Genomic DNA, 15,126 nt, shown 5'->3' with positions numbered 1-15,126 from the left:
CTACCGTCTCTTCTGCTATTAGTCCAATGGTTCTGAGGCCTCGTCGTTAGCCAAAACCTTTCCCTGTTAGCCGAAGCTAGCCTCCTTGAGGCTTAGGAGGGGGGGGGCACCACCCTCTAGTTAGTGCTCTGTCTCTCTGTCCACGTCTGCTCGTATCAGCCTTGCGTCCTATCCTGGCTAGTCTTCTGAAGACCCCACAGCTTGCCGTCTTCAAGTCTCGCGATGTCGAACTCTCTCTCTCGTGACTGTTACTATGGCAACGGCACTTTTGACCCAAATCACTATAGCAATGGCGATGTTTGATATTACCGCACCTCTTACCCCAAAACAAACGTTGTGGCTTGGTAATGCACTTTCTCAAGATCGAGTAACCTCGACGCTGTGGCTATCAGCTGTTGATGTTAACAGCACAGCCCAAATCCTCATCTGCTGCCATTAGTCTGCTGCTAACACACACTCTCTCTCCCTGTTGTCCTCCTCCTCTGAGATGGCTATGAGTAGATGCTGTCATCCACCGATATACACATTGAAAAGCAAAGAAGATATGTGTACTTGTATCAATACAAGTGTGCTTAATCTCTCTCTCTGTGTCTCTCTCTCTGTGTCTCTCTCTCCACCAGCTCTGCCCATGTTGCGGTCTAGTGAAGAACAGGCTCCGCCCCCTCAGAACAAGTCTATGGAAGACATAGAGGAGCTGGCTGCAAGCTACGAACGCAAACTCATAGAGGTGGGTACTGTCCTGATTTCTGTTCTGATTATGTCATTATCACTGCGTGTGTGTGTGTGTGTGTGTGTGTGTGTGTGTGTCAGTTCCTACAGATGCTCATGAACTCATAGAGGGAGGTACTGCCCTACTTTATTACCACTGTATATGTGTGTGTATGGCATATGTGTCTATATAAAGCCATAATTGGAGATTGCCCAATTTATCTTACTTCTCTGCTGGAGTGGACGTCTGGACCCCATAGTACACGTTCCACTGATTGGCTCACACTTAAAACACTTAACCTGTTAAGCCCTAGCCATCATTTCAGAAAATTCACCTAAAAGTACATACCCAAGTAAATGGAAGATTGCTCCACTTCTACAAGGACCATTTGGTATCTAGTTATTGGTATCTAGTGACATCTATGGACCTCAGGGAATGTATTCCCAGTGTCTGCAATATTGTGTCTGTTACTATTACTTGCTTTCTTTTATTATATATATATATATATTTGACGGTGAATACCACCATCCTGACAATGACCAAAAGCAGAAAGATGCCACTGAGCTCATTCAGAACCTTCTTGAGATCAAGAAGACATAGAAAGCTAAGCAAGTGAACAAAGGGCAGATCATTTACATGGGTTTTTACATTACTGGATTTTGCCATCCGGACACATGCAATATGAAATATGAATATAGAATATAGAATATCAGGCCTATAATTAACTTTATATGGTCGAGTCATATGTCGTTTTAAAGGCCTCTGTCTCCTCTGTCGGATGGCACTGTTAAATCCAGATTTAGTATCAGTTAAGTTAAGTTATTTATAAAAATGTTACCCAGGGACAGTGCGCATTAATAAAAATCTTCAATTTCCACATCAATGTGAATCTTAATTATTTTTAACACTGTAAAGTAATTTTTTGTTTTTGTTTTACACTAATGTAATTTTAGCTATCTTAATTGTTACAGTAGGTTCATTATGCATTGTGTGTACTGAGTTTTAATAATTTTGTTTTTTGCAATAGTGATTGTTTTTGTATGCTTTTTTGTGTGTGGACCCCAGGAAGACTAGCTGGTTGCTATCGCACCAGCTAATGGGGATCCCTAATCAAATCAAATCAAATCAAATGTAAATGTGCCAGAATTAGCTAATGAGCTAGTTTTCATCTGTAGTCCCTGCCTACCATGCATGTATTCATGGTGTGGGAGGAAATCAGAGTACCTGGACCATGCAAACATGCAAACTCCACACAGAAAGGCCCCCCTGCTGGGGTTCGAACCCAGGACCTTCTTTCTGAGAGGCAGCAGTGCTAACCACTGTGGCACCAGGCGCCCTTTGAGGTCTGCAAAGACTGTGAATTAAATCTACTGTAAGTATAGTTACTTTTGTATAATGGCGAAAGCTGCGTCATAAATCACCGGATTGAGACACCTTTTTTCCTAGACATTCACTGAAAGGTAAAGAAACAATATATGTTGTAGTTTATGGCAATAACGTTGATGTTTGTTCAACCCGTGAGATATAAACACGCTATTCCAGTCAATGATTGTAAGAAAAAATATTTTGTCGTCGGCTGGTGTGAACTGGGTAGTGTAGTTTTATGAAAGCCCTGGGTCTCCTCTTTCTCTGGACTACAACAATTTCATGAGTGCTTCCTGTTCTACCGTCTAAATCATCCGTTTTCCGGTGCAATGTGCGGACATTTTTTATAAGCTCATATTTCACTAATAACACTTCACATCACATCATTCACATCATTGCTAAACAAACGTAGTGCTGAAAATATACACTTTGACTGCTGTTTTGATAGGGATAGGGTCTTTACTCTTGGCTACATTTGAAAAAGAAACACAATATCACTTAATACGGACTGTATTGATCTATTTGTGCGACGTTAAATAAATCTCGGCCCGGTACCGATCGGGGTTTAAGGAGTTAAAGCAGTTTGTACTGAACTTTGGAAAATCTTAGCTTCTTTGCTCCTGACACATGTAGCATCATACAACAAACTCAATACTAAAACTCAATACTTTATCTTTTGGTCAGTTTAAATCCTTGATTACCAACCATTCCACCATAATCTGTAATTGTTTGAATGGATTGTACAAATTTTTATTATGATTGCACTTATTGTATATCGTATTGTTTATTGTATTTTCTATTGTATTTATTGTGTATTTATTATTATCCATGTATGCTTAACATCATTGGAAATGAGGGCTTGCCCTCAATGAATTTCCAAGTTGAAATAAAGATTGAATGAATGAATGAATGACTGTGAAACTCACTGGGATTACACTGGGGTTTTTGTTTTTGTTGCTGAATGATTACGTTTGCATGTCCAAGTTAAAAAGAAACGCAGTTTTGGCAGGAAAACGCGTTTCCCTAGCGGGAACGCTGAAAAGGTGTTTTCGTTTTGGAAACTCGCCGTCAATGGTGCCATGTAATATGCGCAAGCCGGATACGGAGCCGTTCTGCCCAATGCCCATGCGCAGTAGAGACCGACGCCAAATTCTCCCCCTCCCAGACCCATGTCATGTCAACAAACCCTTACCACGCAAGAGTCGACTGCATGAGCAGCGCAGAGCTCCTCTTTCAACATAACAAGCATTAAACAAAATGGCCCAGTCATCTATTCACTTTTGTTTAATACATGAGGCGTTGTCTAATGTTATCTAGCTACTGATAGCTCCTGATATCAACGTCTGATATCATCAGTTTGGCATTCGTTTTCGCAGGTGCTGGCTGGCTAGCGTCGCTCATGAGCTAACGTTAGCTACCTAGCTAGCGTTACTTTCAGACTCTGTTAGTCAAGTTGAACTATCGCTCTGGGGACGCTGATTAATATAACAAGCTACAACAGTCTGCATTCCCTTAACAATTGTTTGTATTGAGCCGTATTGTATTGTACCCATTCTGCAATCTGTTAAATAACGTTTACATCCATTCATTCTGCTAGCATTAACGTTACTTCGCTGCTAGCCACAATGCTATACTGTTATACTGGCATATCCCAATCACGTTAGCACGTAAGCTAACAAAATCGGCGATCTTTTTGTGAGAATAAACTCCGCTCTTGGTGGTCAATTGTGTTGATGTTAGTTTTGTTTCATCAACAAATCATCAACAAATGAGGCAGAACACACAGTGAATGTATCCATTTTTGTTTATTGCACTTTATTTCTTGCTGAAAAATAAATGCTATGTGGCTAAATGGCTCATGCGAGGTATAAAGATGGTTGCTTTTGAGATTTTGAGCAGGATGTGGAGTGTCTCATTCAACCTTTCTGATTGGTTGAAAATGGCTTTCATGTTTGAACTACATCGCCGCCTACTGCTTTGGCATTGTACTACATGTATATAGTAGACGAGACAAAACGACGTCTAACTTAACTCTTACTTGCCTGCCAATACGCAGCGTTCTGAAAAGCGAATGAAACTAAACGAAAATGGCCCTAGTGTAACCGCAGCCTCAGAGGTGAGTTTTTTTCTGTCTGTTTCTACTGATGCTAATGTGATCATGTGATCACGTGATCATGTGACTGCCTCATACAGGTGTGCACCACACCTACACTTTGTCTAAATACAGCTGTATGTCAAACTCCTCGATTGATCACTAGTGAGGGGGCGACATTGGCTCAGGAGCGACAGTGGCTCAGGAGGTAGAGCGGTTGTCTGGTAGTCGGAAGGTTCCCGGTTCGATTCCCGCTCCTCCCGGGCAGCGTGCCGATGTGTCCTTGAGCAAGACTCTTAACCCCTAATTGCTCCCGATGTGCAGGTTGGCACCTTGCATGGTTCCCTCCGCCATCAGTGTGTGAATGAATGGGTGAATGTGAGAAACAAAAATTGTAAAGCGCTTTGGATAAAAACGCTATATAAATGCACCATTTACCATTTTACTAGTGTCGTCACATTACATTTGAAGGTTGGACTATGAGGCACATTGATGATGTATGATATACAGTATATTTGTTTATTTCATTAAACAGGAAGTAGACCTCATTGTAAACATTCTAAATGGCTAATAAATCGCTATGGTACCTCTATCTATCCACTCAAGGCCAACTTACATCAGCAAATAACTCTCTGCTCAGGAGATAATGTGTGTTTATTTTGTGTTCTTTATTGTTTGTCTTTTGTTATGGTGCCTTGTAATTCCACGTGGGATGGCTCGCGTATGTGGCGTGACACAGAAATGAATACATTCATGTGCATAAATGCAAATACATGCATAAATCATGCATTCGTTCAGACGTAGGCCTGTGTCGTATCATCATTGTATCAGTGTCCTGAAGCCTCAGCCTCCTGACTCACGGAGTAGCGTCCATGTTCACGGTGCTAAGAGGAGCTGTTCCCGCCAAAAATATACCAAGGCGGGTCGCGGCGCATAGCGATAATCCCTCCAGAGCGGGAACACAAGCACTGTGTCATCGTCTGCGAACGTGATTGGCGGAGAGAGTTTCTTTCCGACTTCCCCTTCCGGCGTCCCGTTACATCGAACAATGATATACCACCTCCGAGGCCCTGGCGAGAGAGTGACATCATCATCATCATCATCATCATCATCGAGAGGAGGGGAGCCTTCGAATGGGGTCACGGAAGGTCCGCGTGAATAATTGACAGTCTGTTTTTATCTTTCTTTAATAAGAAATAATCCTGCGTCTTGTGTTTGGGAAAACTACCTCATCACTTATTAACACACATGTGTGCGTGCCGTGCATTTTTCATGGCCTTTACTTATTTATCCCTTCATTTGCTCGGCTGTCGTGCTCGATGGGGCTTTCCCAGAGCCGCTCTGTGCAGTCAGGGGGACGCCTCTCTCTCTCTCTCTCTCTCTCTCTCTCTCTCTCTCTCTCTCTCTCTCTCTCTCTCTCTCTCTCTCTCTCTCTCTCTATCTCTATCTCTCTCTCTCTCTCTCTCTCTCTCTCTGTGTCTCTGTCTCTCTCTCTCTCTCTCTCTCCCTCTCTCCCTCTCTCTCTCTCTCTCCCTCTCTGTCTCTCTCTCTATCTCTCTCTGTATCTCTCTCTGTCTCTGTCTCTGCCTCTCTCTCTCTCTCTCTCTCTCTCTCTCTCTCTCTCTCTCTCTCTCTCTCTCTCTCTCTCTCTCTCTGTCTCTCTCTCTGTCTCTGTCTCTGTCTCTGTCTCTCTCTCTCTCTCTCTCTCTCTCTCTCTCTCTCTCTCTCTCTCTCTCTCTCTCTCTCTCTCTCTCTCTCTCTCTCTCTCTCTCTCTCTCTCTCTCTCTCTCTATCTCTCTATCTCCCTCTCTCCCTCTATCTTTCTCTCTCTCTAAGTCCCAGTCGCACCGAGCCTCGATCGTCCGTGTTGAAATAGGCTGTCAGCGCCGGGAAACGTCCCCCTGCTTTTGTCTCGTCTTGCTGAGGTGGCCCCATTCGTGAAGTGCTGTGGAAGCCTGAAGGAGGAAGCCGAGGCTGCCTGCCTGGCTAATGATATCAGAGGAGCGCTCGGCGACCCGCGGAGGAGTTGGAAACTACAGACGCGGCACCGGGGTGGAGATTTGTTCTCATTACCGCAACATGACACATGGTGCCAACGCAGGCGGCGCTTCAGTGGGAGCCACTACCATAGTCAATGGTGATCTGGGGACATTGTTGTCGCGTTTGTTAGCGGGAGAGAGAGACGGAGAGATAAAGACAACGTGTGTGTGCTTGGTATGTGCATGTCTGTGTGTGTGTGTGTGCTAAGGCTGTCCCCGAACCCTGTTTTTGGGATTCGAACTTCCTCAGGGTTTTTCTTTTTGAACAAATGTTTTTTATTTTCTCTTTTTTTACATGAAACAAGACAAACAATACAGTAACAGTAATAATCAACAATAAATCACAGGACAATAACAGAAATAATAATAACAATAATGACAGTCCAGTAATTAAATCAGAATGAAAGTAGACTAAAAGACATAAAAATAATAAATACAATACCATGGGCTCTCACTCGCAGCTGTAAGACCCGCCAAAATGAGTCTCTTTACATGTACAGAGGTTGATAACTGAGAAACATCATTCAACAACAGTACAGAAGGCAGTGTTGGTATGGTCAGAGATAAAATCTCTGATAATTGAGTGGTAACATTTTCCCAAAAAGTCTCAACAGGAGGGCATTCCCAATACATATGCATATATGTACCAATAGCATCGTTTGAACACAAGGAGCATCGAGAGTCAGGTCTGAGACCCATTAGATACAATCGTCTAGGGGTCAGGTAAGTCCTATGAACAAAGTTAAGATTAATCTTTTTGTGATCTGGGTTGCGTGATGATAGCCGAACATTTTCCCAGACTGCATCCCAATCAAAATCTACTTCCAGCTCTGGGATATCCTTCCTCCAAACCGAGTCTAGGGGAAGGACCTCATATGAGGACGTAAGTAAGTGGCGATAAAAGTCAGAGACGAAGCTTCTCGACGTCTCCTTGTCATAAAATAATTTGTGAAACCTGTGGTGCTCAAGTGGAACATCCCATGGGACGCGGTGAGCCTTCAGAGCTGCTCTTATTTGTAAATAGAAGAAAAAGGAGGAATTGGGCAGGTCAAATTTGTTGGATATATCTTGAAAACTGCGGAGACCATAGTCATCGAAGATATCCCCCAATGTGTGTATGTCTTTCTTTTCCCAACTAGGGTATCTGATAGGTTGTTGTTCAATAAGGAGTAAATTGTTACTCAGGGTTTTTTCGAACGAACGTTCGAACCTTCGTTAAATTTTTTTATTAAAAAATCACTTTTTTATATATATATATTTTTTTTTGTTATAAATATCCTCAAACTAAATCCTCAATTTAAATAAAATTATTAATCTGATTAAATTAGTATTTTTTTCTTTTTATTAAATCAACTTTCCAGCCCCAGACCCAGCCCAGGGAGAAGCCCAACTAAATCAAATTTCTTTAATGAATATAACTCATCAGTTTATTTTAATACTATAATATTAGTGTAGCCTAATCTTTATCTGCAACTGTGAAGAAAAACCCATTAAATAGAATAAAAAATATATATATTCTTTTAAATAAAAAAAAAAAAAAAAATTTATTAAAAATAAGAAAATCGAATGTTGATTTAGAATTCGAATGCCAACGTAACGAACGAAGGTTCGAATGTTTGGGCTCAGCCCTAGTGTGTGCGTGGGGTTGTGTGTACGTGCTTACGTTCTCGTAGGTGTGTGTTTAGCCATTGTTTCAGGGTCAGCAGCAGGTCGACGCTGGCGATTCTCAACTTCAGCCAGATGCTAAATCCACAGCGTACAGTAGCGTGATCACATGTTGGACAGTAGCGTGATCACATGTTGGAGCACAGTAGCGTGATCACATGTTGGACAGTAGCGTGATCACATGTTGGAGCACAGTAGCGTGATCACATGTTGGACAGTAGCGTGATCACATGTTGGAGCACAGTAGCGTGATCACATGTTGGAGGACAGTAGCGTGATCACATGTTGGAGGACAGTAGCATGATCACATGTTGGAGGACAGTAGCATGATCACATGTTGGAGGACAGTAGCGTGATCACATGTTGGAGGACAGTAGCATGTAGCCGTTCAACATCATTGTTGTGTCTCCAGATTCTCAGGAACTCAATCAGACAGCCTTATTCCATGATGGATAACCCGACATGTCTTTTTAATAAACCTATATGGGGCAGAGAGGGACCCATAACTTCAAGGCCAATGTGTTGCTGAACCCCAGAGGTCTCAGAGGGGCTGCAGGCGGCTGACCCTGCGGAACGGCCCGTGATGAAATGTATTCATGTGTGTTTCTAGAGGAAAGGACATAAAGGACTCTAGTACCACAGGCACACGAGTGCAAACTGTGATCTTTGATGATCTGCCACCAATCCCGGTTGTTTCCCCGATGTGCACTTCAACGCCATTGTATCTCGACGTGCAGCTCTCTAGTGGGACAGACCAGTGTTGTAGTCGTGGACAAGTCCCACCATACATCCTGGAGGACATACATCTCTTTTCACCACACACCTAATATTTTATTAATATTATGGAAATATGGATTTCTATTATAATCACCTCATGCTTTTTTCCTTGTCCCAAGTTCTCCTTATCCTCTTCCTCCTCTGCTTCCCCTACTCTTCCTCTCCTCCTACTCCCTCATCTTCCTTTTCCAGCCAGTCAATCCACCTCTTCCTCTCCCTTCTCCTGCATCATCTCTCTCCCTCTCTCTCTCTTTCTCTTTCTCTTTCTCTTTCTCTGTCTCTGTCTCTGTCTCTGTCTCTGTCTCTGTCTCTGTCTCTTTCTCTTTCTCTCTCTCTCTCTCTCTCTCTCTTTCTCTCTCTGTCTCTCTCTCTCTCTCTCCGTCTCACTCTTCTACTTCTATACCTTCACCGTCCCCGTTTTCGCTCTCTGACAATTTCTTCCTGCTTATCAGCTGAGAGAGGGATGTACTGTCACGTACACTGTGTGTGTGTGTGTGTGTGTGTGTGTGTGTGTGTGTGTGTGTGTGTGTGTGTGTGTGTGTGTGGATGGGTGTCTGGATGTGTGGGTTTGCTCACCATGGAGCTGCATGGTTGTCAGGCCTCTGTGGGTTTAAGGCAAGATATGATGTGGGTGGAGGCTTGTGTGTGTGTGTGTGTGTGCGCGCATGCGCATGTGTCCACAGTGAATCTCATGGCTGTCGGCTGTCAGTGAGTGTGAGGCGGAGAATGAGATGGCATGAACTAGCTGGAATTACACACTGTAACATGGCCACTGTTCTGTGTGTGTGGGACATCATATTCCATACCATGTGGAGGGGCGGCCTGAATAAACATACTATTGCCACGAGACTCAGTCTCAGTCTCAGTCTCTCAACATGCTGCACAGTGACGACGACCAGCACGTCAGAGAGCAGGCCAGAGCCTCTCTGTTCTTAGACCTGCAGAGACATTTGCATATTATTGGTATCTATGGACCTCAGTGAATGTATTCCCAGTGTCGGAAGTCTATTACTAGGCTTGCTTAAATTGTGATGAAACAAAGGAGAATATGGGGGCTTTCTCACTAACCATTCGGGGTCGAATCACAGCCCGATCGCACCCAGAAAGGGTGTGTCCGTCCTACTGAGAACGCCCCCCCCCCCCGTCCCCGGGGACGCTGATTCGCTCCAAACCTGGACCGCTGAAATAGGTGGTTCCGGGTGCGCGCCAGTGGGAGCGGGGGGGGCGTGGTGTGCGAGCTTGTACCAAAACACGGGAGAGGCTTGCTGTATCAACTTGCTGACACACACAACGTCATTACTGTAATGCTTTCATGCTTGCTTGAATTTTGGGCAGATAAAAACATACAGCAACAACTGGACAATACCCATGGCAATTTGGCGAGTTCAGACCTCAACCAAACAAGCATGTTGAGCCTCACGGCTGAAAACATGAAGCCACGTTACAAGCACAAGACTTCCCTGGCTCGCATTAGGCCTGCCATTGCTATGTCTACTATACATTGTTTTCTTGTTCGAATGCATTTATTTCTATTAGACCAGTGGTGCCCAACCAGTCGGCCGTGATCGACCGGTAGATCAATGACATTCAATATAATTGCCGCGAGTGATGGGCTCAGGGTTTCCGTTAGAAAAAATTGTTGCCGGTCTCAGGGTCCGGTAGATTTTTATCTACCGGTCAAATGAGAGAAATTCCGGTCAGAGTTTATTGAGCTTAAAAACAACAGGCTATATAAAGAATGACATCCTCAAGGCATGTAGATTTATAATATTTTAACTTAAAGCTAGGCTACTTTTGCGTATACAGTCATTATATTCCAAATAAAATAAGTCCAGAGTACCAAAATGAAAGTTTACCCAAATCAAAAACCCTGGGTAGACAAATCCGTCCGTGAAGCTCTGAGAGAGCGCACCAAAGCATACAACGACGGCCTAGAGGCAGGCAACATGAATGACCACAAGGTGGCGCGATACAACGTAAGGAGGACTGTGTCAGAGGCCAAACGACGCTACAGGGATAAAATTGAACTCCAGTTTGAACAAGCTGACTCTAGAGCTATGTGGCAGGGGCTCAAAACGATGACAGACTACAAAGGCGCCTCCCTCAAACTGAACAGTGACATCTCCTTAGCAAATTACCTCAATACCTTCTATGCGAGGTTTGATGCTGGTAATAACAACACCAGCTCACAAGCCTCGGCAATGGGGGGGGGGGTCGGCTGCTGATGGAGGCGCAGTGTTCAGGGTAACAGAGCATGAGGTGAGGCGGACCTTTAAAAAAGTGAATATCAGGAAGGCAGCAGGTCCAGACGGCATCCCCGGCCGCGTCCTAAAAGTCTGTGCCGACCAACTGGCCCCAGTATTCACTGACATATTTAACCTGTCCTTAGAACAGGCTGTCATCCCCACCTGCCTGAAGAAGTCCACTATTATCCCTGTACCCAAAAAATCCAAGCCTGCTTGCCTCAACGACTACCGCCCTGTAGCTCTCACCTCCATAGCCATGAAGTGCTTCGAGAAGCTAGTAAAGGGCTACATCTGCTCCTCCCTCCCCATCAACATGGACCCCCTGCAATTTGCATACCGCCCCAACAGGTCCACGGAGGACGCCATATCCCATGTGCTGCACACAGCAGCATCACACCTGGACAAGAGGCAGGGGAACTATGTGAGAATGCTATTCATCGACTACAGCTCGGCATTCAATACCATAGTCCCCTCCATACTCATAGCCAAGCTCAGGGACCTGGGCTTGGGCTATGACCTCTGCCAGTGGGTCTTGGACTTCCTGACTGGCAGACCCCAGGTGGTGAGAGCAGGCAACTGCACCTCCTCATCCATCACCCTCAACATAGGGGCCCCCCAGGGCTGTGTTCTGAGTCCCCTCCTCTACTCCCTGTACACACACGACTGTGTGGCTCAGCGGAGTAGCAATACAATCGTCAAATTTGCTGACGACACAGTGGTGGTGGGCCTGATCTCTGCCAACGACGAGAGGGCCTACCTGGAAGAGGTCAAGGTCCTGGCGGGATGGTGCCAGGAAAACAGCCTCTCCCTGAACGTCAGCAAAACAAAGGAGATGATTGTGGACTTCAGGAGGTCGGGGGTCAAGGACTACAGCCCCCTCAGCATCGACGGGGCACCGGTTGAGAGAGTCAACAGCTTTAAGTACCTCGGAGCCTACATATCCGAGGACTTGACATGGACCACACACATTAACAGTGTTGTGAAGAAGGCACGACAACGCCTCTACTTCCTCAGGCGCCTAAGGAAGTTCCAAGTCAGCCAGAAGATCCTTAAGAACTTCTACTCATGTACAATAGAGAGCATCTTGACCGGCAACATCACCTCCTGGTTTGGGAATAGCACTGCACAAGACCAAAGCAGACTACAAAGAGTGACACGTTCAGCCGAACGCACAATTGGAGGGGGGCTCCCCACCCTCCAGAACATTTACTACAAGCGTTGCAAGGGCAAGGCTAAGAGAATCATTAAAGACTCCAGTCACCCGAACAACTGCCTCTTTGAACTGCTGCCGTCAGGCAAGCGATACAGGAGTCTCAAGGCGAGCACAGAAAGACTCAGAAGAAGCTTCTATCCCCAGGCCATCAGGCTGCTAAACGAACAATGAATGAACACTACACAACAACAACCACCAAACGCACATAGCACACACATCCACACGCACACACTCACTTTAAACAAACACACTGTAGCACCCACTCCACACACTTATAGCACACATTCACTTTAAACAAACACACTGTAGCACCCACTCCCCACACTTTATATTTATGGATGAAGGATTGCACTACAACTCGTACACCTTACTGTAAATTGTACCTAAAATTGTACCTCATCCCATTTCTGCTTTGCACTAGATAGTACTGTACATTAGTACACTGCATAGTATTGTGTATTGTATATTATATGGTAACTCAGAACATTGTACATATGTCTATACCGAACACTGTGACCTCATTTTCTTCTTCTAAATTCATGCTATATTATGTTATTATGTTATTTGATACTATCTTGTCTAGCACAGTCTCTGGAGCGTAACAGTAAGAAGCATTTTGTATGAAAGTATTCTGTACTTCTGTATGACAACTATTAAAGAACTTGAACTTGAACTTGAACTCCGTGCTGCTGCCGACTTTAAATCAAATAGACCTGTGTCTGTGGGCAGTCGGCCCGACATTAATAAACAGCAGTCTGTTATAATCACATTTATGAGCTAACGAATTCCGTTATATTGGACATTTGTATTAATTATATCAAGCGAAGAACTGAGAAATTTGGCAGAGAGACGGCAACATTATCGTGGGTTTGCGTGATGTATATCTCCACCTAGTCCCAACGACTTGGTGCTGGTCATAATGTCCGGTGAAAACAACTCCCTCCAAGCACAACTTGACCACCCGAACCGTACCAAAACAGGCCAAAATTAAATAGCCCATGCGACGAACGATTCATTACATTCGTTTCATCGTTGCTCCACCAAGCAGCCGGTCCAACAATATCAGCGCGAGCGCCGCAGTTAGTTTGCAAGAAGCATCCAGCTGCAGACCCGCAGAGCAGCTTTCCAGGTCTGGGGACCGCACTGTGCCAGCAAAGCTGGTGGGTTCTGTGGGTCTGCAGCTGCATGCCTTCCGCAAATCCAGCAGCAAGCTCTCGCTGAGCGAAGCAACGACAACAAACGCAATGATTGTTTCGTTCATCGCATAGGCCACCCAACTCCAGCCCATCCAAATACAATTCAAATAATCAAACTGTGCCCAGAGGGAACTATTTTCACCGGACACTATGACCGGAGAGATTAAATTTGTCGGACTTCAACAGATTTTGCCAGTCAAATACCGGTAATTACCGGCTAACGGAAACGCTGGATGGGCTAATGTTAGCTGCTAACTAGTAATAAATAGGCTAAGCTAACTAGCGTTAGCGTAAGCTAACTAGCGCTAACCCTGGAAAACGCTCAAAGCGGACTCCACGACACCAGTTCAATTCGTGAGAAAAGGGGGGTGGGTTATATTGACAAGGCTTGACAACAGGGGTTCAAATATAACTTCATATTTATTGGTTATTTGTTTTTTCATATCAGCATCCAGTTTCCACCACCGTATGTTAAACTCTTCCTGTGTTGACGTTAGAGCGTGACATCATCGCTACGGCAGCTTACACGCTCAAAATGCAAACCGTAAACAAAACCCAGAGCGCACCAAGACTGCAGTGTGTACGCAAACCAGAGGGGGGAGAGGGAGGGGGGAAGTTCGCACCCAAGGACGGAACGAGGACGGAGCGGAGCTGATTCGACCCCGAATGGCAGTGAGAAAGCCCCTTATGAATTATGATTTTTCTTTGCATCTTTGACCGTGAATAACACCATGATAATAATGACCAGACATGAAAAACTGCCACTGATCTCGTTCAGTACCTTCTTGAGATAATGTGTACAAATCTAAGGAAATGAATAAAGGGAAGATGATTAAACAGCAGGTTTTGTAGATACAGTACTGAATTCTCCCATCTGGACCAATGCAATTTTAAATATTATTATAGAATAGCAGGCTTATAAATGACCTTATTATAGCCAATTCGCACATTTATGGATTGTGCCAAATCTTATATTTCTAATGCCCGAGTTCAATTTGGATTTAGTATCACCAGGCGTGCATAAGAACAGATAATGAAATCTACTGTATGTACAGTAGCTTTTAAATTTTTATCAGGGTGCAACCATTTTGAAACTAATTTCAAATCTAATTGTTGCTACATGCTAAAAATAGGGAAGAGAAACTAACTGCGCTTCAATATATGTCAATAACGTTAAGTGTTGTGGTTTATTATCCCGAATAATAAGAGATATTAAAAAAATGCATACAGAAGTAATTGGCTTGAAACCCCATAGAGGCTTTTGGGAAGTGTCATTCGGAAAAAATTCCAACGCTCATCGAAAGCTCTCTGTGACTTCCGCGAACTAAACAAGACCAAAACGAAAAATCTATCTAATAACACTTTAACCTATTGGTAAACTAGCGTATTGATGATAATATACATTATAACTGCTGTTGGTTATGATGTTTATACTTGAATACGGTTGACAAAAAAAACGATACGTTTGTCAAACAGTCCGGAGAGATTGATTTATGACGTCTATATGACGTCAGGCTTAAGAGGTTAACAATGCCCGTGGCCATCTTATGTTGGCACAACGCCAACGTCAACACTGGACTGAGCTTAACTCGATCTGCGCCATCCACGTATATATAGGCGTGTTTGCTCGCCAATCGTTGAGCGGCAATCACGTATATATACGTTATTTGGTCCGTTTTCCTTTTTTTTATTTTAATATTCTATTCAGTGTCACGGACCTCTATGTTACCGTTAAAAAGGCATACAGAGACCCTGTGAGTGCAGTACCGGCCAGATCTGGCTAGGTGGCAGTATCGCCCACCCTTTGAAACCCTGTTCCAGACT

At 44.2% G+C, this 15,126-nt stretch overlaps 1 protein-coding gene across 1 annotated transcript in view; it reads left to right on the top strand.

The window, feature by feature from the left end:
* snx29 (sorting nexin 29) overlaps positions 1 to 15,126 on the top strand; it is a 396,887-nt gene that overhangs the window by 177,828 nt on the left and 203,933 nt on the right. Inside the window, exon 15 of the mRNA XM_084322960.1 lies at positions 621 to 727. Coding sequence (XP_084179086.1) covers positions 621 to 727 — 107 coding nt within the window. The remainder of the gene's footprint in view (positions 1 to 620; positions 728 to 15,126) is intronic.

This window comes from Notolepis coatsorum (genome assembly GCF_963971535.1).
Source record: "Notolepis coatsorum genome assembly, chromosome: 10".
NCBI lineage: Eukaryota > Metazoa > Chordata > Actinopteri > Aulopiformes > Paralepididae > Notolepis > Notolepis coatsorum.
This window is presented reverse-complemented; position numbering and strand designations above follow the sequence as displayed.